Source organism: Triturus cristatus, chromosome 11 (assembly GCF_964204655.1).
Source record: "Triturus cristatus chromosome 11, aTriCri1.1, whole genome shotgun sequence".
Taxonomy (NCBI): Eukaryota; Metazoa; Chordata; class Amphibia; order Caudata; family Salamandridae; genus Triturus; species Triturus cristatus.
In genome coordinates, this window is record NC_140594.1 from 117,235,590 (window position 1) to 117,261,792 (window position 26,203).

General features: G+C 49.4%; 1 protein-coding gene across 2 annotated transcripts in view; it reads right to left on the reverse strand.

Annotated features, from left to right (window-relative positions):
- Positions 1 to 26,203, reverse strand: part of SPECC1L (sperm antigen with calponin homology and coiled-coil domains 1 like) — a 613,771-nt gene that overhangs the window by 266,788 nt on the left and 320,780 nt on the right. For both annotated transcript variants that reach the window (XM_085634686.1, XM_085634685.1), the window contains one exon: positions 14,887 to 14,973. In XM_085634686.1, coding sequence (XP_085490812.1) covers positions 14,887 to 14,973 — 87 coding nt within the window. The remainder of the gene's footprint in view (positions 1 to 14,886; positions 14,974 to 26,203) is intronic.

Consider the following 26,203-nt stretch of genomic DNA (forward strand, 5'->3'; position numbering starts at 1 on the left):
TAGATGGGATTTGGGGTAGTTGATAGTGAATCCCAAATTGTGGAGGGTTTGAATAGTGCGATGAGTGTGGAGAACGCATTTTTGGTGAGTATTGGCTTTTATGAGCCAATCGTCCAGATAGGGGAAGACATGGATCTGTTGTCTTCTGAGGTGCGCTGCCACGACTGCTAAGCACTTGGTGAACACTCTGGGTGCTGTTGTTACTCCGAATGGGAGAACTGTAAATTGATAGTGTTGCCCATCTACCACAAACCGTAGATATTTTCTGTGAGCGGGATGCATAGGGATGTGAAAGTACGCGTCCTTGAGGTCCAATGTGGTAAGGAAGTCTCCCTGTTGTAATAGTGGGAGGACTTGTTGGAGGGTGGTCATATGAAAATGATCTGAATTTATATACTGGTTTAGTAGTCTGAGATCCAGTATGGGTCTTAATGTTTTGTCCTTTTTGGGAATGAGGAAGTATAGGGAGTATACCCCTGTTCCCTGATGTTGAAGAGGGACTGGTTCTATCGCATGTTTTTGTAACAGGGATTGAACTTCTTGTTTGAGGAGAGAGAGATGATGTGAGGACATTGGACGTTGTTTGGGTGGTATGTTTGGGGGGGATTGTATTAGTTCGAGGCAGTAGCCAGACTGGATAATTTGTCTTACCCACCTGTCTGTGGTGATGGAAGTCCAGACAGGTAGGAATTGTTGGAGCCGCCCCCCGACCGGAGTGGAATGGTCTGGGGGGAGTGGTGGCAAGTCACTGTTTGATGGCTGGGGAGGTGCAGGTGTTGTTGTTGTTGCCCCGCCCTCGACCTTTGTTATTGTTTCCCCTATAACCTCCTCGAAAATATCCTCTGTTAGGGGATGTTTGTCCAGAATTTTTAAAGGTGGACGTGGTCTCAGTTCCCGTATTTTTGGAGCCTCCTCTATAAAAGGAGCGACGAAAGGAACCCCGGGTTTGAGGAGACTGCAGTGCTCCCATAGATTTGGCAGTCTCATTATCTTTCTTCATTTTTTCTAATGCAGTGTCCACTGCAGGGCCAAATAGCTGCTCTTGGTTGAAAGGTTGAGCTAGAATTGCGGTTTGAACCTCCGGTTTAAAACCGGAAATACGGAGCCAGGCATGTCGTCTGAGTAAGACACTAGTATTGACCGCCCTAGAAGCAGTGTCTGCCGCATCTAAGGCGCATTTAATGGAGGCATTAGATATTAATTTGCCTTCTTGAATGAGGTCAGTGGCCTGGGATTTAAAAGGTTCAGGCAGATGTTGCATAAGGTCCTCAAGTTGGTCATAATGCGCCCTATCATACCGGGCTAACAGGGCCTGGGTATTGGCAATACGCCAGTGGTTCGCCGCCTGTGCGGCGACTCGTTTGCCTGAGGCCTCTAAAAGCTTAGACTCCTTGTCCGGGGGAGGCGTTTCTCCAGTTGTCTGTGAGTTAACACGCTTCCTGGCATTTGATACGACCAAGGAGTCTAAAGGGAGCTGGGCTTTAATGTATGCAGGGTCCTGTGGGGCTGGTCGGTACTTTTTTTCGATGCGTGGGTTGAGAACCCTAGCTCTAACAGGGTCTTTAAAGACTTCAGTGGCATGCTTTATAACCCCTTTAATCATGGGCAGTATGTGAACAGTTTTTTGTGACTGCTCAAAAGTATCGAGGAGAAAGTCCTCTTCAAGGGCGTCCGTGTGCATTGTGACGCCATGGAATGTTGCTGCCCTATTTATTAGTTGGCCAAATCCCAAATGGTCATCAGGAGGGGAGGGTTTGGAGGGGTAGGTAGTAGGGTCAGGCATGTCAGGCATTGGATAAGACCAGTCATCTACCGGCGCTGTGTCTGGGAACGTAAAAGGGTCGTTTGGATCAGGAGGATCATTAAATAAATCAGGGTCCGCCCCTCCCCCTAAGTCATCATTATCATCCTGTGGAGGAGGTGAATGATAGGGAGATGGTAAAGGTAAAGGAGAAGGAGGAGGAGGAGGGGGGGTACGGGTTAGGAGGTAACACAGGAGAGGAAGGACGAAGAGGCGAAGTAGCACAGTCCTTCTTCCGTATGGGAGCTGGAGGTGGTGTGATGTCCAACTTCCGTTTTTTGCATGGGACGGCAGTCACATGTCCGGTTTTGGGATTGATGTAGATCCGCTTTTGAGTAGGATCTGGGCGAAAAAGTTCATCCGGCTCCGAAAGTGGTGGTGGCGATGGCCGTTTCGGGTCTTTATGAACTTTTTTCGGTGTGGACGTAATCTTCGGTGCCGATGGAGTTTTCGGCGCCGATGGAGTTTTCGGCGCCGATCGAATCTTCGGTGCCGAGGGACTTTTAGGCATCGATGTCGAAGAACGTTTCGTTGCCGGTGGAGACTTCGGTGCCGAGGAACGTTTTGGTGCCGAAGGAGATTTCGGTCTTGAAGCCTGTTTCGGTGCCGACAGTGGAGTTTTCGGTGCCGAAGGTGTTATAGGTACAATAACATGAGGTTTGCTCGAGCCCGAGCCACCTACAGGCTTAGATGTCTTCGGAGCTGGGCCCGAGGGCGGGGCTTCTGAAGAGGATTTTCGGTCGCGACTGGGCCCAGCTGGCGGAGTCTTGACCAATGTCTTTTTGGATGGAGTAGGGGCAGGGGGGGGGTGGTACTCACACGCTGCCCTGGAGTGATGAGGTCATCGGAATCGTCGGCCTCGGACACGATCTCGAGATCTTCGGTGTCATCTTCAGGAACATCCTGAGCAAAGATGTCCTCCGGTTCTGGGGCTGGTTTAGCCATAATATGGCGTCGAGCTCTTCGGTCCCGGAGGGTCTTCTTAGAACGGAAAGCGGCACAAGCTGGACAGTTCGATTCGTTGTGTTCCGGCGACAGGCAGAGGTTACAAACCTCGTGGTGATCACTGTGGGGGAACTTCGCTCCACACTGGGGGCATTTTTTAAAGGGTGTCCTGTCCATCAGCCGCTTCCGGAACAGGTCCGAGTTGATTTCGATGTCGATGGAATGAAGATTGAAGATTTAATTCGATTGCTGGAAGTTTTCTGCTGGAGCGGAAAAAGTTCATCCGAACCCAATGGCGGAAAAAAACAATCTGACGATGGAGTGGATGCCCATGCGCACTGTTGTCCAGGGGAGGAGTCACCAATCTCGTGACCAAAGGCTTCTTCCGAAGACAACAACAACCTGCAATCATCCGAGCCCAACACCAGATGGCGATCTTATCCTCAGTGTGTGATCTGCAGCTCATATGCCTCGAACGCAGCATTTTCCGTTCGAGGCATACGAGTCATATGCTATGCATAGACTATATAGCAGTTGCTAACCTGTATCTGTTGCTTTGGTTTGAAATAGTGTACATAAAACTGCCTGGCCCACTCTAGCTTGTTGTCTTGCTAACACATCTACACAATAGTGTTTTGTGAATGTGTGAGGTGTAGACCATGTTGCAGCTTTGCATATGTCATCTATGGGCATATTTCCTAAGAATGCCATAGAAGCCCCTAGTTTGCGTGTAGATAGTGCTCTAGGGGGAACTGCGTTTGTTTTGCTTTTGCATAGCATATTTCAATGCACTTAACTATCCACCTTGCAATACTTGATTTTGATATTGGATTGCCTTTATGTGGTGGAGCAAAAGCAGCAAAAAGTTGTTTAGTCTTTCTAAAAGGTTTTATTCTTACAATGTAATATAGTAACGCTCTTTTTACATCTAAGGTGTGAAGAGCACGTTCTGCCACAGAAACGGGTTGAGGGAAGAACACAGGCAACTCAACAGATTGGTTGATATGAAAGGCAGAAATGACTTTAGGTAGAAATTTGGGGTTAGTCCTAAGAACCACTTTGTTTTGATGTATTTGTAAAAATGGTTATTCTACTGTTGGTGCCTGAAGCTCACCCACTCTCCTTAGAGATGTGATAGCTATGAGGAAAGATGCCTTCCAAGTGAGAAATTGCAGTTCACATCTATGCAATGGCTCAAAAGGCGGACCCATGAGTCTTGTAAGAACAATGTTGAGATTCCACACTGAAGCAGGTGGAAGTCTGGGGGGGAGGGGGGGGATGACTTTTGAGTCCTTCCATGAAAGCCTTAATAGCAGGCACTCTAAAAAGAAAAACAAATGTCTGTTCTGCAGATATGCAGCTATGGTAGCAAGATGTAAGCGTATGGATGTATACGCTAAATTGGAACGCTGTAGATGTAATAGATAACAAATGATGTTTTGGATTGAAGCGTCAAGTGGGCTGACTTGATGTTATTACAGTAAATCAGAAATTGCTTCCATTTTGCTGCATAGCATGCCCTTGTGGTAGGATGTCTAGCCTCTTTGATGATATTCATGCAATCTGGGGGAAGATTGAGGTAGCCAAACTCTAAGATTTCAGGTGCCAGATCCCAAGGTTGAGATGACAGGGATCTGGATATCTTATCCCTCCATAGTTCTGAATGAAGAGATCCGGAGTGAGATGGAGTTTCTGGTGGGGAACTACGGACACCTCCAACAGGGTTGTGAACCAGGGCTGACGGGCCTATGTGGGAGCAACTAGGATTAGTATCAGGGAGTGCTGTGTGAGCTTCCGTACCACTAATGGAACAAGTGGGAGAGGCGGAAAAGCATAAGCAAATATCCCTGACCAGTTCATCCATAGTGCATTGCCTTTGGACAATGGGTGTGGATCCCTGGATGCGAAGTTTGGGCATTTTGCGTTTAAGTGGGTGGCAAACAGATCTATGTCTGGGAAGCCCCACATTTGAAAGAACAGGAGGAGAAGTTGAGAGTGGAGTTCCCATTCGTGGATCTGTTGTCGTCGATGACTGAGCAGATCTTCAATGTGGTTGTTTACTCCTGGAATGTGTTCCGCAAGGAGATATATTTTGTGAGGTATGGCCGATCTCCCGATGCTCTGAGCTAACTATGAGAGCTGGATAGTGTGTGTCCCCCGTTTTTGTATGTAGTACATTGCTGTCATATTATCTGTGCAAAATCGGACAGCTTTGCCTACTAGATGAAGTTGAAAAGCTTTTAACGCTAGAAAAATTGCTAGCAGTTCTAGATGGTTTATGTGGAGTTGCTTTTGTTGAAGAGTCCACATGCCCTGAATGGTATATTTTTGTAGATGAGCTCCCCAACCAAGCGTCTATTGTTAGCACTATCTGTGGAACCGGGTGGACGAATGGCCGCACCTTGGAAAGGTTTTTTGTATTCCACTACTGCAGAGAGCGATGGGTGCGGCCATCTATCAACACTAGATCTGATAACTGACCTTGAGCCTGGTTCCACTGATGTGCTAAGCATTCCTGGAGGGGACGCATTTGGATTCTTGCCTAAGGATTGATTAAAATGCATGACGCCATCATTCCTATCAATTGCATGAACACTCGAGCTGGTAATGAGTGTTGTGACTGAAACTGAGGGAGTAGAGTCTGCATGTTGCGGATTCTGGGTTGGGGGACTCTAGAGCTTTTCGAGTGTCTATTGTGGCTCCTAGATACAGTTGTGTATTGGATGATTGGAGATGAGACTTGGTGAGATTCACAGTAAACCCAAGGACGTGAAGCAGTTGGACTGTTTTCTGAGTGTAGTGTAGGCAGCTTTGCTGCAAGCTGGCTTTTATCAGCCAGTCAACTAGGTAAGGAAAGACGTGAATGTGCTGTCTTCTTAGATGAGCCGCAACTACTGCCAGGCATTTGGTGAAAACCCTGGGTGCGGTAGTTACTCCAAATGGGAGGACCTTGAATTGATAATGTTGGCCGTCTACCAGAAACCTGAGGTAATTCCGGTGAGCGGGGTGAATGGGAAATATGGAAATAGGCGTCCTTTAAGTCCAGAGTGGACAGAAAGTCGCATGCTGAAGGAGTGGCAGCACTTGTTGGAGTGTGATCATGTGAAAGTAGTCCGGCTGAATGTATAGACTTAGCTCTCCGAGGTCTGGAATGGGCCTGAGAGAGCAGTCTTTTCTGGGAATTAAAAAGTACAGGTAGTATACCCCGGTCCCCATATATTGTAATGGGACTGGTTCTATATCGTGTTTTACCAAGAGAGAGAGAACCTCTTGCTTTAGAAGGGTAAGATGCTCTGGTGACATTGCATGTGATCTTGGAAGAATATCTGGAGGAGTGTGTGGAAGCTCCAGGCACTAACCATATTGGATAAATTGTAGTGCCCACTTGTCTGAGGTGATTGAACTCCAGACAGGTAGGAATTGAGAGAGAGACGTCCCCCGACAAGATAGAATGATAGGGGGTAACGAAAGGAAGTCACCGTTTGTTTGCCGGGGATGTGCGTGCGGAGTTACCGCTGCCTCTTCCTTTACTGTCGTTTCCTCTGAAACCACCTCTAAAATAACCTCTTCAAGAGGGGGATTGGTTGTTGCCCCTGTAAGAGGAGGAGCGGTTTTCGGTGGATACATTTTTGGAACCACCACTATAAAAGGAGCGGCAAAAGGAACCCCTAGTGGAAGGCAACTGCAAAGCCACCATGGACTTTGCGACCTCCGTGTATTTTTTCCTCTCCTCCAGCGAGGTATCAACTGTTGGGCCAAAGAGATGTTCTTTGTCGAATGGTTGGTTGAGGATGGAGGTTTGCACCTCAGGCTTGAAACCTGAGATTCTCGACCAAGCATGTCTGCGTAGGAGTACACTGGTGTTTACTGTACGAGCTGCTGTATCTGCTGCGTCCAGGGCACACCTGATTGAGGTATTAGTGATAAGTTTACCTTCTTGGATAAAAATTGCATGAGTTTTTCTAACTCATTGTAAGGAGCCCTATCATAGCAAGCCAGCAAAGCTTGAGCATTGGTAGTGCGCCAATGATTGGTTGCTTGTGAAGCCACTCTTTTGCCCGAGGCATCAATAAGCTTAGACTAATCAGGAGCCTCACCTGTGCTTTGTGAGTTAGCTCCTTTGCAAGCGTTGGATTCCACCAGAGAGTCTGACGGCAACTGACCTCTGATGTAAACAGGGTCGGTGGGTAAAGGTTTATATTTTTTCTCCACTCTAGGTGTAATTATTCTTGACCTCACAGGATCTTTAAATATCTTGTCTGTGTGTTTTAACATACCTTTTAGCACAGGTAAAGTATGAGTGGCTCTCTGAGAGGAACCAAGTATCTCAAAGTGGAAATCCTCTTGTAAAGGCTCTTTATGCAACTCCACCCTGTGATATTGAGAAGCCCTGTTAAGGAGTTCAATGCACCCAATGTTATCGGCAGGTGGGGAGGGTCTAGACGGACACAAATCAGGGTCATTACCTGGGCTTGGGTCAGTATGATAATCCTCCCAAGGGTCAATATCCTGTGACCTATCCTGATCCTCATCGCCGTCATCCTGTGGGTCACGTGTAAGTGGTGGTACTGGGGGTAAATTTGATGGTGTAATAAGTAAATTGGGATCAGTGGGGGAAGGAGGTGGAATGTAAGGTGGAGAAGGGTTAGTGCCCACACTTTTGCTGTGGCATGGATATGTACTGTATCAGGGTTGATCACAAGTTACTTCTGCTTCGGATCCGAAGGCGGGGCATCGGGTCGAGGCTCTTTAGACATATTGGGCCATATGTAGGTGGGCTAATACCAGTCGGTAACGGCCGAAAATCGGTAAATTTTCCGTTACCGACCGGTATTTAGCCCTTTGAGATGTAGGAGGCTGGATTGAAGGATTCGGTAATTTACCGATTCGGTATTTTAAGAAAATCGGTAAAATACCGAATCGGTAAATTACCGAATCCTTAAATCCTATGTAGGGAGCACTCAAGTGAGTGCATTTTTGGTTTAAGGATTCGTTATTTACCACCAACTACAAGTTGATGGTAAATACCGAATACCTTTTCAAAAGCAAGTTTGTGCTTTTTTAAAAGTGCCATGTGGCAGACATACATGCCAAGGGCATGTATGTGCGTCACATGTGCACACATGCACGATTCAGGGGTGCAACAGGGTGTCAATGTGCCACCCTGCCACGCTTGAATATGCTCTCCCTATTACCGATTCGGTATTTACCGAATCGGTAATAGTGAATGGCTTCCCATTCATTCCTATGGGCCTCCAGGCCCATAGGAATGAATGGGAAGGTATGCCTTATTACCGATTCGGTAAATACCGAATCGGTAATAACGAATATTACCGAATCGGTAAAATTTACCGATTTTTTACCTACATTCTATTTACCGATTCTTAAATACCGAATCGGTAAAATTCGGTATTTAGGAATCGGTGAATAGAAATTACCTACATATGGCCCTAAATCTTTATCTTAAGCCTTTTGGCGTCTGAGGTTTCGGCTCCGAGGCTTTCAGTGTCGAAGGTAGATTCTTCGGCAACGGTGGAATTGTAACCATCACATGTTTAGATTTGGGTTTCGGTGTCAAAGGTGTCTTTTCGGCACCGGAGTGGGGCCGGCTCGAGCCCCAGCCAGAAGGCTTCTCTTTATGTTTCTGAGCCAGGCCCGAGGGCGGGGCGTCGGAAACCTTTTCTAGGTGCCAACCTTGGCCCGAAGGCAGAGGAGGGACCGGAGTTTTTGTCTTTGGTTGTTGAGGGGGCAAAGAGGTGTCTTTACTCACGATACATTGACCAGGAGTAACTAACTCCTCTTCTTCCATGTCGGAGTCGACTTCGGACACAGAAAAATGTTATTCCTCTTCGGCTCCTTGAGATGCTGTTGTGTGTCAGAATCTTCTCCGAAGATGTCCGGTGCGGAGCCGCTCTGGTGTTGCATCTCGTGGTGTTGTGCCCGACGGTCACGAAGTGTCTTTTTTGATCGAAACGATCGACATGCGTCGCAGTCGTTCTCGTTGTGTTGTGGAGACAGGCAGAGGTTGCACACTTCGTGCAAGTCAGTGCGTGGAAATTTAGCACAACACCTGGGACAGGACTTAAAGGGAGTCCGTTCCATCGACTGCCAGTGCGGTCAGTGCAGGTAGGTCAGACGGCCCGCCATGAGTTTTCCAATAGAAGTTTTTTCGAGGTGAGACGATACACGACGAATGGAGAACCGCGGTCGATAACAATACTGTCGAGGGTAGTTGATTGTGCGTCGAAGGGAACCGAGAAACGGTGCCGGAGCGCAGCAATACACATCCGAACCCAATGGCGGAAAAAAACAATCTAACAATGTAGTCGATGCCCATGCGCACTATCACCGAAAGGAGGAGTCACCTACCTTGTGACCGGAAAGACTTCGAAGAAAAACAAAGTGCAAACATCCGGACCCAACACTAGATGGCGATCTATGCATAGCATATGATCTACAGCTCATGTGCCTCATCATAAGAGAACCTGAGAAAGTGGTGCAGATAGAGTCAACATGCTTATCTGCACACCATGCCACAAACTTACTCCAAAGGAAGACATGTACCGTCTTGGTGGAAGGATGCCATACTACCAGGATATCCTTGTAGACTTCGAGGGGAGGTCAAAAGATGTAAACTGTTGCCGCTCAATCTCCACGCATGAAGGCAAGCATTTTCAGGTTCAGGTGCAGGACCTTGCACTGTTGCTGTGACACAAGATCCTCCTGAAGAGGCAGCCTGATCGGAGGACCAATGCTCATGCTCAACAGCTGTGGCTAGCAGACTCTGCCTAATTTGGAGCCCGAAGAATGACTTGGACCCAGTCATTCATGATTTCCTTGACAACTCTGGACAGGGGTGGTATTGGTGGAAAGGCATACAGATGGCAGGCACTCCACTCGAGATGAAAAGGGTCTCTGAACAACAGCAGCTTTGGAAACTCCAGCATGCAAAGCGGCTGACATTGCATCTTCTCAGTGGAGGCGAACAGATCTAACCAAGGTTCTCACCACTTTTGAAAGAGACCTTGCTTCACCTCCAGGTGGAAATGCCATTCATGATCTGCTAGGCACCAACGGCTGAATTTGTCTGCTTTGGTATTCAGAGAGCCTACCAGGTGTTGAACTACTAGGGAAATGCCCTGGTGTTTCAGCCATGTCTGGAGGCGCAAGGCCTCTTGACAAAGGGTCCAAAATGCTTGCCCACCCTGTTTGTTGCAGTACCAAATGGCGGTGGTGTTGTCTGGGAACACCTGCACTGGCCTTCCCCTGATTGAAGGAAGAAAGGCCTTCAATGCCAAACGGATCTCCTGAACCTCCGACAGACTGATATGGAGTCTGGATTCCACCAGCGTCCCGACCCCTCTGATCTCCCCCTCTCCCAGATGGTCGCCCCATCCCAGAAGTGACACATCGGTCACCACCGTGAGATCTGGTTGGGGAAGAGAGAGGGATCTGCCTCTGACCCAATCCTGGTCTGTTAATCACCACTGCAGTTGTTGGGCAGTTCCCTCCGAGATCCGGACGTAGTCGGAAAGATTCCCCTGATGCTGCGCCCACTGAAACTTCAGGCCCCACTGCAGAACCCGCATATGCCATCTGGAATGATCTACCAGCAGGATGCAGGAGGCCAGGAGGTCCAGCAGCCTCAGAGTCATTCTCACCGGCATCCAGGATAGAGACTGAGACATCAGTATCATAGCCCTAATATCCCAGACTCGCTGTTCGGGAGGATAGGCCCGAAACTGCACTGTGTCCAGAACAGCTTCGAATGAAAAGGAGCATCTGAGAGGGAGTCAGGTGTGACTTCGGCATGTTTGTAGTGAACCTCAGCGAGTGCAAGAGGCCTGCCATAGTCTGGAGGTTTGAGACGACAGCCTGGAGCGAAGTCTCCTTCAACAGCCAATAAACCTTTGTGAACACACGAAGGGCACTGGTAAGGCCACAGGAGAGCACGGTGAACTTAAAGTGCTCATGACCTACCATGAACCGTAGATAGCGTCTGTGGGCTGGCAAGACAGTAATATGAAAATAGGCGTCGTGCAAGTCCAACGCCACCATCTAGTCTCCGGGGTCGAGGGCAGACAAGACCTGAACCATCGTGAGCATTTTGAACTTCTCCTTGGAGGAAGGGGTTGAGGGTCCTGAGGTTTAGAATAGGCCTTTGTCCTTCTTGGGCACCACAAAGTAGCAGGAATAGCAACCGTGACCTACTTCTGGCGCAGGGACCCTCTCTATACCCCCGTTGGCCAAGAGAGCTAAAACCTCCTAGCGGAATAGCATCCAAAGGATCCTCCGACATGCTACTGAAAAACGGTGGCATGGAGGGAGGGGTGATCTCGAAGGGGAGGGAGTAGCCCCTTCGGACTATTTGCAAAACCCACCTATCCAACGTAATGAATTGCCAGTGGAGGAGGTGATGGCGAATCCTGCCTCCCACTGGCTGTTGATGGGCCTGAAACGTCAGACCAAGAAGGTCTGGAGGCTGTGGCAGGGGGAGAAAGGGTGGACTGGCCCGCCCGCTGACTCCCAGACCAGCGAGGTCCCTCGTTTCCGCAGCCACGCAGAGGCTGGGCACCTTGCGTGAGCCAGTGGCTAGACTGGGGCATGCGTGGTTGTGTACCCCTTCCGTAGCCACGAAAGGGACGAAAGACAGAGTGGAGTGGGAGAGGTGGTGTGGCGAGGTCCAAAGATCTGGATTAGTCCGAGAATCTTTAAAGCGCTCCATCGCGAGTCTGCTTTGTCGCCAATCCATCAAGGTTGACTGGACATCCCCCCGAAAAACAAATTGTACTCATTCAGGCATAGTGCTTAAGGGCTACCGACGTGGCAATCATTCTGCCCAGTGAGTTGGTGGTATCCAGTCCACATATGAGTGTGAATTTGGCCGCGTCTCTCTCATCCACCACTGCCTGGGAGAGAATGGCTTGGGCACTGAGGCAGCACCTGCGCAACCGTATACGAGATGGTATGGTAGAATCGGCCCAAGAGGCATGCGGTATTCACAGACCACAGTGCCAAGCTGGAGGACGAGAACATTCGCTTCCCAAGATGATCCAGCTTCTTGGATTCCCTATCTGGATGGGCAGAAGGGAATGCGCCCTCTGAAGAAGAGGCTTGGACCTCCAAGCTTTCAGCAGAAGGTTGTTGGGTCAGGAACACTGGGTCGCCCAGGGCCAGGCAGTGCCGGCAGAAAATCGTTCCCTGTGCTGGGCTTGGACCAGGAGCCCAGGAAAACTTCAGTGAGGGCTTCCTTAAACGGCAAAAGTGGTTTAGAAGTGGACGCCGCAGGTTAAAGAACCTCTGTAAGGAGGTTAGTCCTGACTGCCACCAAAGGGAGCTCAAGGCCCCGGTCACCCTTTTTACCACCACAGCATAGGACGATCCCTCCTACGTAGCCACCGTAGTGGCAGAAAGCAAGCCAGTGTCTGGAGAAGTGTCCAGACCACTAGCGTCACCCAACTCCTCTCGCCAATCTGGTTCTTCAAGCTGGTCAGTTAGGGAACACCAGGGAAAAACAAGGGAACAAAGTACCCTCTGGCGTCGGGTCAGACGTCGGTTCCGGCTCTGGGTCCAACTCGGGAATGAGGATGGGGACGGTGTTGGTTGGAGGCACGACCGGCGTTGCGGGCATTGTCAGGATCGGCACCGTGGAAGGTCGAGTGAGATAGACCGGCATCGATCCAGATCCAGGCCTGTATCCGCAGGGGTCTGCCAGGGCGGGAGCTGCCGGTATCTAAGGCCCAGGACCCCCGATCCTTTCCGTGGGGCCCAGGGTGTGCTAGCGAAGTTGGGCTGCCCAATTACGAAGTGTAAGGACTCGTAAAACTGACAAAGTTGGGCAGGGGACGCTCCGGCTCCCAGAAATGGGAGAAGGCGTGGAGTCGTCCCTGAATCAGGCACCGAAGACGGAGCCTTTGAGCAACGAATCTCCGAATCCAGTGTCACGTCAGCCGGCCGGGAGAAGGTGAAGAGCGCTTGTGCTTCTTCACCTTCTTCTTGTGTTTGGACTTACCCGAGGACCTTGATGACTTGGAGTGCGACAAGGAGTGGGAGCTCTGCGAATGGCTTCAAGACCTTCCTCTCGAACGAGACCGGGAACGACGCGGAGCCGAATGCCAGGTCTCCAACAACTTTCGGGACTGCTCCTGCAAAGTCTTCGGATGCATGGCCCGGCAGTCGGAGCACGACTTTGGATCGTGGTTGCGCTCCAGACACCACAAGCACACGAGGTGCGGGTCCGTCACCGACATCATCTTATGTCTGATCTGATGTTAAGACATCCTTCGCACACCAGGACTCGAAAAGAAGTCTACAAAACTTCACAAAAAGGCTAGCCAAAAAAGTGGCTAAGGGGTAGCTCTGTCCGGATCAGCGCTAGGATGGCGCAGAAAAATAAAGAACTGACGTCAGCGCGCAGGGGTCTAAGTAGGCACCGCGACGTCATCCCGTCGACCACAACACCGAAGAGTGAGGTGGAGTCGACCGACGCCACCTACTAACGCGCTGGGGTACCGCGAAGAAAAATCTCAGGATTCAGTCTGACGCCTGGGGGAAACTCTAAGGTTATGGAATCTACAACTAACTGTCTCTTTCTGATCTGTTGAATGAGAGCATTACCTACCCATAAATAGGGCAAAAAATGAGAGCATCGTTGTTACGAGTAAGTACTTGGCAAAGAGAGCACCATCAGATTGCTTAATAATGGGAAATGCACGTATGATCACTATGGTTAATGCTATGAAATGAAATCACTATTAACATGTTTACATAGGGGAGGGAGAACATCATCAGGGCAGTTAATACTGCAGAACAAAAGCATCAACAGCCCACACATAAGAAGGATTGAGAGCATTGTCAGTCTGTATATAAGGGGAGACGAGAGAATAATCACTATAGTTGGCACTAGCGAATGGAAAGACTGTCAAATTAGTTACATTAGGAATTGAGACCATAGCTACTATGGTTCATATTAATGATTGTGAGCATTAACGGTCCAGTAAATACTGCATAACAAGCCGATCACCAGCTTTTATTGAAGGGTAAATGAGATAACCCCATATTTGAAATCAAACAAGAGCATCACCAGTCTGTATATGAGGGGGAACAAGACCCTCTTCAGAAAGGATAGTACTGGATAATGAGAGAATCATAGGCATGCTTACTACAGTCCAGTAAATACTACAGAATGAAGGCATAATCAGTATCGTAAATGCTGAGGAATGTCAGCTTTGTTAGGCCGGTATATACAAAAGAGTGAAACCATTCTTAGTCAACCTAATACCGGGCAATGAGAACCTCATCCATGCAGTAAATACTGAGGAATTAGGTCATCAATTGCCCATGTAATACTGTGGAGCGAATGCCTCATCGGTACAGTCCATACAGGTGAATGAAAGCATTGTCATTTCATGTATGTGAAGGAATGAGGAGGCTGCTGGTCCAATTTATATTGGGAAACAACTGGTTAATACGAAGGAAGAGAAACACGCTAGTGGTTCAAACTAGAGGAAAGAACGTGTTGTTACTGCAGTTAATACTAGGAAATGAAAGCATCCATATAAGGGTAGCACTGGGGAATGAGAGGTCAGAGAAGACCAATCCCCAGCACCTCGTGAGTGAAGGGTTCGCCACCCATCATAAGAAAGGCCCACAACCTCTTGATTAAAGGGAAACCCATATCATTGGGGTATGCAACTTCACAGCCAAACAGTCTGCCACAGATGCAAAAAAGGGTCTTCCGCACAGCAGTAAATGCCAAGGGTTACCGGCACTAATGATGCTACCCTTCTGCCATACATGAAGGACTTATGAGGCTATCATTCGCCCGTACTAACCGGCATAATGTTGCTTTCACCCCCAGTATTAACCACAGGGACAATATACTCATTCCCCAACATTAACAGGTCTAAGGATGCCCCCACTTCATAGTATGAGCCATACAAACTATGCTCTTATTAGTGATTAGGTGGGTGAAAGGTCTGCAATCCAGCCATTTAAGAGTCAAGTGAAGGGTAAAACCAATGTTATCCACAGATCAGCCATGTGTGTACGACAGGTCAGTCCTTACATTTGAGTGAACTGGTATGCCCCTCTTTTGCCGAATGGTAACCCTTCTCCTTTATGAAGTGAACAGACAGTACCTGAGATGGACTTGCCACTTTCAATGGCTGGCACTCTTGGCATGGATGACGCTGGTCGGCTGGTCGAAGCAGTTCTCATCAAGTGTTCTGCAGAGAAGAAACAAAAATAATGCTAATTTAAGAACATCAGTGCTTTATTTCCTTTTACACCAAACGTAAATGTAAATGTAAATGTTGTGCATTTATATAGCGCTCCGCACACCCCCAAAAGGGTCTCTCAGGCGCTGTGCACATACCGCTGTGGAACCCTTCCTGGCCTTTCCCTGTGAAGTGTCAACTCCTGGGCACCCCCGAGGTGAAGCCAGGCATCCTAGCGCTTTTGGGGCCATTGTGGAGATTAAGCAAGATATTGCCCAGAGTTGCAGAGTGGGACCCATGATTAGAATAGGCACCGAGGCGAGAATTATCGGGTCCGGGGAAATTGAGCCCAAGACCCGCCGAGGCGGGAATTGAACCCTGGTCCGGGCCAGACCTCTGCATCAGTGTCTGCCGCTCTAACCATTGAGCCTCACTTAATACTAGCACTCGGGTCATTGTACGACCCATCGATGTGGCAGATAAATGAAATGAGGCACATGGATAGAGGTGATTTGTGTAGAATCACACAAGTTGATCACGTGGGAAAACTGGAACTTGTACCAAGACCGCATAGATTCTTAGCCCACAACTCAGTCACTAAACCTGATGATCAAGCCACCACACAGTATGAGAGGCAGAGCACTCAATAGCCTGTCCATGCCAACCCTCCAGCCTGTTTAACAAATGCAAACAAGTGCGTCCCTGAGGCTGGCCCTCTTACACTCATACAAACACTAAGGCAGTGCATGTCACAATCGCAAAGATACCGAGGAACAACATGGCTTGCTCAGAGCGTCTGGTCACAGTGTTTGCTTGTAGTAATCCACATGTTTGCTTAAGGCTTCTCTACAGTGGAGATGGCAAGTGCTTGGAGAAGACCCTACTGCCCAGGGAGGGGCCATATATGTGAAGACATATTACCAAAGCAAATACATCTGGATTCTGAATAAGGGGATCTCATGCTTTATGCAAACTGCGGGGGACGGATAACAAAGTCATGGCAACGCCAATGCACACAAGGAGAGAGGTTATGCAAAATCCAGTTCCTCAGATATTCTTTAACTAGGACCCCTTTGGCCTCCCCACGTCTAGTCATGTACCCTGCTCCTTGGAGCTCTGTTGGAAAACTGTCACCAACCTTGGCCTGGTGTCGTGAACTTCCAATGTACTGCAGTTATATTGTTCAGGGGTGAACCAGAATTGCAGTGGCAGATGGGGCAGCACGGGATATATTTTAACAAGAGGACGAAGGGAAGTATCAAGAAAATATGAAAGAGCAAAATGTGAAGACAGGTAAAGTGAAAATACTAAGCAAAAAGAAATCTAAAAATATTTGCACAATTAAATAGAAATGAAGCGTTCCATTTTGTATTTATCACCTTGGTCAACAAATGTATCCTGAAAGACACCCATGGAGGTAGGGATTCCCTCAACAAGAAGTGGTGTCGCTACAAAGTAACAAATAAAGCGTGACTGAAAGCAATGAACGCCTTAGGCCCGTTCATTTCTTCATTATTCTGCTGAGAACACACAGATTAAGTTTAAGTGAGTGAACATCGGGATGAAGTACGGCAGAGGGAGCATGGGTATCTAGATAAGTGGGAGGACAAGTGGAGGGGAGCTCAGAGTGTGGAATTGCAGTGGCCAGGGAAATAAATGGTTAGTGAGAGGCAGAGCTGCTGCTGAAGAAGGTCAAGAAGAAAAGAGATAGTTAGCAGGAGACTTCAGGAGGGAGAAGAAAAGATAAGACTCCGAGAGGGAAGGGAAGGGAAAGGAAGAAAAGTGAGCAGGACACTCCGAGAGAGGAGAGAAGAGGTGTAAGGAAGGATTGTGGCTTGTAGAAAGGAGAAGGGGAAGGGTGCAGAAAGAGGCAAGTTGAGGGAGATAGAGAGAAGGGAATATAAAAGGTACGTATAATAATGCACTGAAGGGTTAATGGAGAAAGGGAAAAGAGCAGGAAGTAACCAAGGATGATGCAGAAGAAACTTGAGATGGAAGAAGAAAAAGATGTATAGCTCCTGAGGATGGGGGGAGTAAAGTGAAGCAGCATACAGACAGAAGGAAGGGAGAATAAAGCTGCAGATGAAGGGAAAGCAAGGAGACGAGATTGAGGGAGAGTGCTGCTAGGAGTGAGAGAGGGCATGAGCAGTGATTAAGATAGCATGGCGGTGGTGCCTGGAAAGCACAAGAGGAATGAGGGAAGAACCACAGTGTGTGATTCAAGTTAATGGGAGATTTTAAGACTGAAGGGAGAATGGAGTGATGGAACATCTAGTAGGGTGGGGAGAATGTGAGAGGATGGAAACTTAGAAGGAAGGGGGTGTAGTACTTGGAGAGTTAGATGTGAGATAACACAAGGAGTGGTGAAGAATGGTGACAAAAAAAATAGGAGATGGAAGGGAAGGAGTGGGGGATTGCTGGAGGGGGAAGGATTAGTGAGAGAGTAGGGAGAAGGAAATGAAGGGTAGATAGCACAGCACTAAATGACCCTCGTAGGTGTAACCATAGCCATTCCCAATGCTGTGATTCCAAATTTCCACAGAGGATGGAGGGAAATTCGTGGTTTATTGAACCTGAAAAAGATTGACAGGGAAAATTGATGAGATTTATTAAACTGAAAAGTAGCTCTCTGGACAAGATCTGTTTAGAGAGATGCCATTTTTAGTGTGCCTTCGGCAGATCTGGTGCTGTGCCACTGCTATAACTAACCAGCTTAGACCCATGCGCTTATGCTGTCGGAAGCCAAGTAAGAACTAGATGGAAAAGGGACAAATACGGTTCAATATCGAGGTAAAAGCATTTCTGGCAGATAGCCAAATATCAACTGCCTTGCACTTTTGGTAAGGGAGACAGACATCTGGGTAGCACTGAGCCCAACAATACCATAAAAGAGGCATGTGTGTTTAGGACAGTGAGCATGTTTTCCTGGACAATCACAAATAGAAGAGTGGCACCGGTGACAACTCGCTGGTGGCACAGAATGAACCAACACAAAAACCTCCACCCCAGGCTCTTGGAAGACTAGAGCAGAGATTACCCAAGGCACGATCAAACAAGAGATACTGCGCACATGAAGATCCAAACGTATCAGAACTAAAGGAAGCTTACAGCAGAGAAAAGAAACAAGTTGGCTACTGGTAATGGTGGCGGGTTTGCAGATTGAGTTCAGTAGTGGATTAACAACCTGTGGTTGGGACTAGAAAAGACAAGTACAAAATTGGTGCTGTCAACCATGACTGTGTCTGCAGAGAAATTCACTATGACTTAAAGAGATCCCTTGTAACACTCCTGACCTACATGCCATCTTTAGATTGTTTTGCTCTTATGTTATATATTATGAGCAAGCTATAGGTCGATGCACTTCTGCCAATGGTTGAGGGTAAGCTTGTTGTACATTTAGAAATAACAGGCAACCAATTTGTTTCTTTTTGAGGCATGAATCTGTTGTAGTGATATGCCGCACAAAGATTGCGAATTAGCACTTTACCTTCAACGGAGAGGATGGAAGGGTCATAAATGGTAGATCACCATTTCGCCCATCTTTGTGTCTCTTGGGTAACAACTGATAGAATGTCTTGTAGGGGGCTGGTCTACACCAAAACCTCTTTGAAAGTCCCAGGCATGCAAAATGAACACCAAGCTTTTCTTGCAGTTGAGTACCAGGCTGTCAGTCACACAAGTGCATACACAGTACTGCTTTAGCAAGCCTTGATTTAGTAATGGTCATTCGTCTTAACTAAAAGCTTATTTTCTCCGAAGTCTCTTGTTTTGTCCAAGTAATACATGCTAGCTTTATTCATACGTTTGTCTTTAAAAAAACAGACAATTCAAAGTCGATTTATATTCACATATGAAATGACATTGGGTACGAATTGTGGATGTGTTTTAGGCACCTTCTTCTTATGAAATAAGTTGTATTTACTAAAATGGCCACAGAATTGTATCAGGTGCACATGTTCTTGCGACCATACTGCTGTGTGCAGATCGAAGATGGGCATGGGCGGACCTAATTTTTGACGCGTGCTGCACAATATGCGACGTGGTGTAACTTGCTAATCTTACTGGGGCGGCAACAGGAAGGCATAGAATAACAATTTCTGTACAGGGACCCCGGCGGCCATAGATGATAGCTGTAAGAGTGTAACGCCCTGAACGTCTCAGGATCGTTTAACAGACACGACAATGAGGACGCAACCACTAGTGAAGGGTTAGTTGTTTTAATGAAGGCAAATATAATACAAAGAATAAACAAAAGTTATAGTCACTGGAATCCTCCAGGCTAAGTACGTTACCAGCCCACAGCACGGATGGTCCTAACCGTCCTCTGCATATACGCCGGTCCCGGCGTATGCCAACAGAGGGCAGAAATGAAATGGCCGACAATGCCAATCGGTAGGCTGTGAGGGGCACGAAGAGTGTTGGGGAGAATCGAGGAGTCAGGGAAACACCCAGCCGGGGTCTCTACCTGAAGGGAGCAGCCGCTCAACCTCTTCCTCAGACTGCACCGGGACGCGGAGTCACCTCCTGGTGATGCGTCACCGATACCCCAATCACAAGCAAGAAGACTGAACCGAGAGCAGCCGCTCGATCGATCCTGTGGACTTCCGAGTCTGTAACGCGGCAAACACCTCCTGGTGTGCGTTACAGCTGGCAGTCCCTGTGTCTCTGGTTGGGCTGGGAGTTACGACTCCAACCAGCAAAAGCGCCACTGCGCTTGGACTCAGCCGAGTCAAAAAGCGAAGCTCAATGGTTGACCGGTAGAGCTTCCGGGTCCTTCACAGGTGACGATGGGGCAAGACACGGCCCAGGGAGTAACGACTCGACCTACCTCCGTTCTTGCCTTACTGGAGCACCACTCCGGAACACTGCTCTTCACGAAGCAGGTACGTCGGTGTGAACACAATATCCGACAGCGTTGTACCTCCCGGTTCCTCCCTTTATAGGGCGTGTTTTCCTTGAGTTATGTAACAGCTCTCCTGTTTACATAAGGGCGTGTTTCCTTGAGTTATGTAACAGCTCTCCTGTTTACATAAGGGCGTGTTTCCCTTGAGTTATGTAACAGCTCTCCTGTTTACATAAGGGCGTGTTTTCCTTGAGTTATGTAACAGCTCTCCTGTTTACATAAGGGCGTGTTTCCCTTGTATGACAGGAATTCTTGACAGTACATCCTCCCTCTCAGCGGCTCCCCACGGGTCCAGCGCTGGCAGGAAAACGCCGATGGAACAAGGAGACCAAGCGCGGAGCATGAACCCCTTCAGCCGGTTCCCATGAATGCTCCTCCGGGCCATAGCCTTTCCACGCAACCAGGTACCACAGCTTCCCCCTGCGCCATTTGGACGCCCGTATGCCCGACACTTCATACTCCACCTCCGACTCCACGCATACCGGCCGAGGTGTCCCAGACGGCTTGGAGGGTGCTGGTTTGAGCAATGATACATGAAAGACAGGGTGTATCCGCAATGACTGGGGCAAGCACACCTTCACGTTCACGGGACCCATACACTTGGTAATTCGATAGGGGCCCATGTACTTGGGATGGAACACACTGTTCTTTCGAAACCTCATGTTTCTTGTGGATATCCAGACGTAGTCTCCAGTGCGGTACAGTGGCCCGGGCCTTCTCTTCCTATCTGCCGCAGCCTTGTATCTTCTCTTGGCCTCTATTAGGACAGCCCTTGAGCGCATCAATGTGTCTTTTATGTGTGCCACCCTGTCCGCTGTGGCGGGAATCAAGTCCTCTCTGAACGGATGTAGAAATGGCAAGAACCTGGGATGTTGGCCATAGTTGCTATAGAACGGAGATGACTGTGTGGAGCTGTGAGTGGCGTTGTTATAGGCTATCTCTGCAACCCATAGCAAGTCGACCCATTCTTCCCTGCCCTGGTCCACAAAACATCGCAGATACTGTTTGAGCGTTTGGTTCAGGCGCTCGGTTTGGCCGTCCGTTTGAGGGTGGTAGCTGGTGGACAGGGCGGTCTTAACATGCAGCGCAGTGCACCAAGTCTTCCAGAATTGCGCAGTAAACTGCGACCCCCGGTCCGACACGATCACCCCAGGTAATCCATGCAGTCGTACCACATTCTTTAGGAGTAGTGACGCCAATTCCCCGGCCGTAGGGACTCTCTTGCAGGGGATGAAGTGCCCCATTTTCGTCAAGTAATCCACCACCACCAGTATTGCCGTCATCCCCTGGTCTACCGGTAGGCCCACCACGAAGTCCAGTGATATGCTATCCCATGGTCTATCCGGGGTTGGAAGTGGATGTAAGAGCCCTTGGGTTCGGCCATGGTCGGCCTTCATGGTAGCACACGTAGGACACTCCTGTCCCCACCTCCTGACATCCACTCTCATGGTTGGCCACCAGAAATGCCGTCCCATGCTAGCCACCGTTTTTTCAAAGCCCAAATGACCTGCGCATGGAGAGTCATGGCACCAGATGAATGCTTGTTTCCTTAGCCTAGGCGTGGGTATCAATAGGCACCTGCCCTTCAGGGGTATCCCGTCCTTCAGCTGCCATTCTCTGTGACTGAGGAGCCACCTCCGCCATGCGAATGACCTGATCCCTCTCTTTATTCCCCTCAGGAAAGTATCCGGTTGGATAACCCCCAATACCATCCTCGGGGAAATGATGGAACGCTCGGTCGCAGGCAATGGTTCCTTAACTGCAGATTGACGGGACAGGGCGTCCGCCTTTCGGTTTTCCGTCCCCGGCCGATATGTGATGCGGAAGTTGAACCCCGCAAAGAAGATCATCCACCGCAGCTGCCTGGGAGAAAGGTGTCTAGTGGCCGTCATGAACTGTAGGTTCCGATGGTCCGTGTACACCGATACCACATGTCTTGCCCCCATCAACCAATGCCTCCATTCGGTGAAGGCGTCCTTGATTGCGAGAAGCTCCTTCTCCGCAATATGGTAGTTGCGTTCGGCGTCGTTGAGTTTGCGGGACATGTACGCAACGGGATGAAGCACCCCTGTGTCGTGGTTGCGTTGGGACAAGATAGCCCCCAGCGCCACATCCGACGCGTCCGCTTCCACCACGTAGGGGAGATCCGGATCGGGGTGAGCCAACACCGGCGCCTTACCAAAGGCGCTTTTCAGGGCCTCAAAGGCTTTGTTCGCTTCAGGGGACCAGACAAACTCCTTGGACTTCCTCAGTAGCTGTGTGATTGGGGCCACCAATCCTGAAAATCCATCTATAAACCGCCTGTAAAAGTTGGCGAAGCCAATGAAACTTTGGACGTCCTTCACGCTTTGGGGCACCGGCCATTCTTTCACCGCCTTGATCTTTCGTTCTGCCATCTCCTGTCCCTCTGGACTCAGCATCACTCCGAGGAATTCCACGGATGTGACGTGGAAGTCACACTTGCTGAGTTTACAAAACAGCATGTTTTCCCTCAGCTTTTGGAGCACAGCTTTGACGTGGTGTACGTGCTCCTCCACACTGGACGAATAGATGAGGATGTCGTCGATATATACGACCACGTAGATATCCAACTCCTCTCGGAATACCTCATTCAAAAAGTACTGAAAGGCTGCCGGGGCGTTGCACAGACCGAACGGCATGACGAGGTACTCAAAAAGGCCGAACCTGGTCTTAAAGGCGGTCTTCCACTCGTCTCCGTCCCTCATGCGCACCAGATGGTATGCCCCTTTCAAATCCAACTTGGTGTAGATACGAGCTTTCTTGACCTGTTCCAGAAGTACACTGATGAGAGGCAAGGGGTACCGATTTTTTATGGTTATCGCATTCAATGCCCTAAAGTCCACACAGGCTCTCAGCTCCCCATTAGCCTTCGGGATGAAGAAGAGTGGCGAGGCGGCCGGAGACTTGGACGGGCGGATGAATCCTAGCTTGAGGAGTTTATCCAGGTACCCCCGGAGATGCACGTTTTCAGGCTCCGTCAGGGCATACAGCCTGCCGCTGGGAACGCTGGCCCCTGGCACCAGGTCGATCTGGCAGTCAAACTGTCTATGTGGTGGTAGCACTTCCGCCTTCACCTCATCAAATACATCCTCAAAACTGTGATAAGCCTGGGGGAGAGCCACATCTTTTTCTGCCGCTGTAGCCACCGTCTGACTCCCGCTCTCATCTGCTTCAAGGGATTCCGTTCTTATTCCACAATGCAGGATGCAATACGGTGACGTCATTTCGATGCGATGTGTTGGCCAATCCACAAAGGGGTTGTGTTTCTGTAGCCACGGCAATCCCAATATGACGCCATATTGGGGCGCTCGGATGATGTTAAAATCGATTTGTTCCAAATGGTCCCTCCCATATCTCATCGGAAGGACCCCCGTGTGCTGCCCGATGGGCCCCGTCACCAATCGCCTTCCGTCTACAGCATAGACGTCTTCGGGTACAGCTTTGGGAAGAAGCACTAGCCCTAGCCTGCATGCCTCGTTGTGGTCCATAAACATGCCAGTGGCCCCTGAATCCACCATGGCCACAACGGGTATCCACTGGTCATGCACTCCCACGTGCACCGTGATAAACAGGTGTCGTTGTCCCTTAGTGACCGAGTTGGAAAGTGAAGGGATGGATGAGTGACTCCGAGATGCCCCTTCTTTGGTCTTGGAGTCCTCTAGTTTTCCGCCGGTATGTCCACCACGGCTGTTACCGACCGGTTGGCCCGATAACGTGACGTCTTCGGTTTGGCAGGGCATTCACGTACGTAGTGGCCTTTTTTGCCACAATATAGGCACAATCCTTGTTTATGGCGTGACTCTTTCTCCGTGGCTGTGAGGCTCGCACGTATTGCGCCGATGTCCATGGGTTCTCCCTTGGATGCGGTGGAAGTTTCAGGACTTCCCACCGTCACATAGGATGGAAGGGATTTTCCTTTTCTCCCATGATCCCCCTTTCTTTCACTTAGCCTATGTTCCAGCCGTAATACCAGGTTGATAAGGCCCTCACATGTCTTGGGTTGAGGGTCAATATGAGCCACGGCGTCCTTGAGCTCATCGCACAGCCCTTGATGGAAGAGCGCCGTCTGTTTAGCAACAGGCCACTTGGTTTCCGCAACCAGCCTTCGGAACGCGTTGAGATACTGCACCAGGTCGTTGGATCCCTGTCTCAACTCAAGCATTTCACGGTCCGCCGTGTACGAGTCAGCCCTTCTGTCGAATACCTTCAGGAATTCCTCGCGAAAAGCACCCCAATCACATAAGAGGGGGTCGTCCCTGCTCACCAGAGGTACGGCCCATTGTGCCGCGTTTCCAGCCAAATAGGATATAAGGAAAGCCACACGAGCCTGACTCGTGGGGAACGCCTTTGGTTTGCACGATAAATGCAGCGCCACTTGTGTGAGGAATACCTGCACTGTGTTAGGATCCCCACTGTACCTCTCTGGTGTCGCCAAGGGGATGGCTACCGGCATTTCCACTACTACCGCAGGGGTCTGATTCGTGAGGGAGGTGCTGGGCGTGAGCGGGTCCAATTGGATAGCATCCAGTCTGGCTTTTACATCGGCTGTTTCTTGCCTAGAGGCAGCCACTTCAACTTGCATGGCCGCTAAAGCAGCCAGCACATCATCAAGTGTTGCCATGTCTGTTATCGACCGGGAGACAGTTAGTGTTATTAAGGTCGGATATTTTGTAACGCCCTGAACGTCTCAGGATCGTTTAACAGACACGACAATGAGGACGCAACCACTAGTGAAGGGTTAGTTGTTTTAATGAAGGCAAATATAATACAAAGAATAAACAAAAGTTATAGTCACTGGAATCCTCCAGGCTAAGTACGTTACCAGCCCACAGCACGGATGGTCCTAACCGTCCTCTGCATATACGCCGGTCCCGGCGTATGCCAACAGAGGGCAGAAATGAAATGGCCGACAATGCCAATCGGTAGGCTGTGAGGGGCACGAAGAGTGTTGGGGAGAATCGAGGAGTCAGGGAAACACCCAGCCGGGGTCTCTACCTGAAGGGAGCAGCCGCTCAACCTCTTCCTCAGACTGCACCGGGACGCGGAGTCACCTCCTGGTGATGCGTCACCGATACCCCAATCACAAGCAAGAAGACTGAACCGAGAGCAGCCGCTCGATCGATCGATCCTGTGGACTTCCGAGTCTGTAACGCGGCAAACACCTCCTGGTGTGCGTTACAGCTGGCAGTCCCTGTGTCTCTGGTTGGGCTGGGAGTTACGACTCCAACCAGCAAAAGCGCCACTGCGCTTGGACTCAGCCGAGTCAAAAAGCGAAGCTCAATGGTTGACCGGTAGAGCTTCCGGGTCCTTCACAGGTGACGATGGGGCAAGACACGGCCCAGGGAGTAACGACTCGACCTACCTCCGTTCTTGCCTTACTGGAGCACCACTCCGGAACACTGCTCTTCACGAAGCAGGTACGTCGGTGTGAACACAATATCCGACAGCGTTGTACCTCCCGGTTCCTCCCTTTATAGGGCGTGTTTTCCTTGAGTTATGTAACAGCTCTCCTGTTTACATAAGGGCGTGTTTCCTTGAGTTATGTAACAGCTCTCCTGTTTACATAAGGGCGTGTTTCCCTTGAGTTATGTAACAGCTCTCCTGTTTACATAAGGGCGTGTTTTCCTTGAGTTATGTAACAGCTCTCCTGTTTACATAAGGGCGTGTTTCCCTTGTATGACAGGAATTCTTGACAAAGAGGAGGCTTGCAAAGTGCAGCATTGATATGAAACCAAGGGCCCTATACGTTCCAGCGGACACAGTTGCTGTCGAATCCGAGGAGGCTGACCAGAGAGGAGCGGGTTGGGGCGCTGACTGCAGGGATACCCAGATAGTAGTGCAGCTCCTACGATATTAATACAGAGCACCGTCACTGCACTGTGAAGGTAATAGGCTGGCAAGAGTCTTGAAAAGTAGACCTTCCTTCATGCCTGCGGTCTGGAGTCACGGTGCAGTGGTGAGTCGCGCTAAACGGAGAAGAGGGCACAAGGTTATACCCGGCATTGAAGGCGTTGGCTCCAGCCAAGGGAGAAATATAGTGACGTCCGCTTGTGTTGAACGGGTAGTGGTTCATGGAACTTACGAAGGGACCCTCTATCCTTGGTCAATCCCATAATGGGTGGTCTCAAAACCAAACAGCCAGATCCCCCACAGCCTGAAGAGACGAATGGCACTATACAGGGTACTCCGATGCATACATAGTCTTGACCTGGACATGTTGCCGCCTACAGAGCCAAGCCTCAATGATGATGAGCTGGACTTGATCTTAAAGGAAATAAGGGACTCACGCACTGCCATAGAAGTTCCAATAGGTAC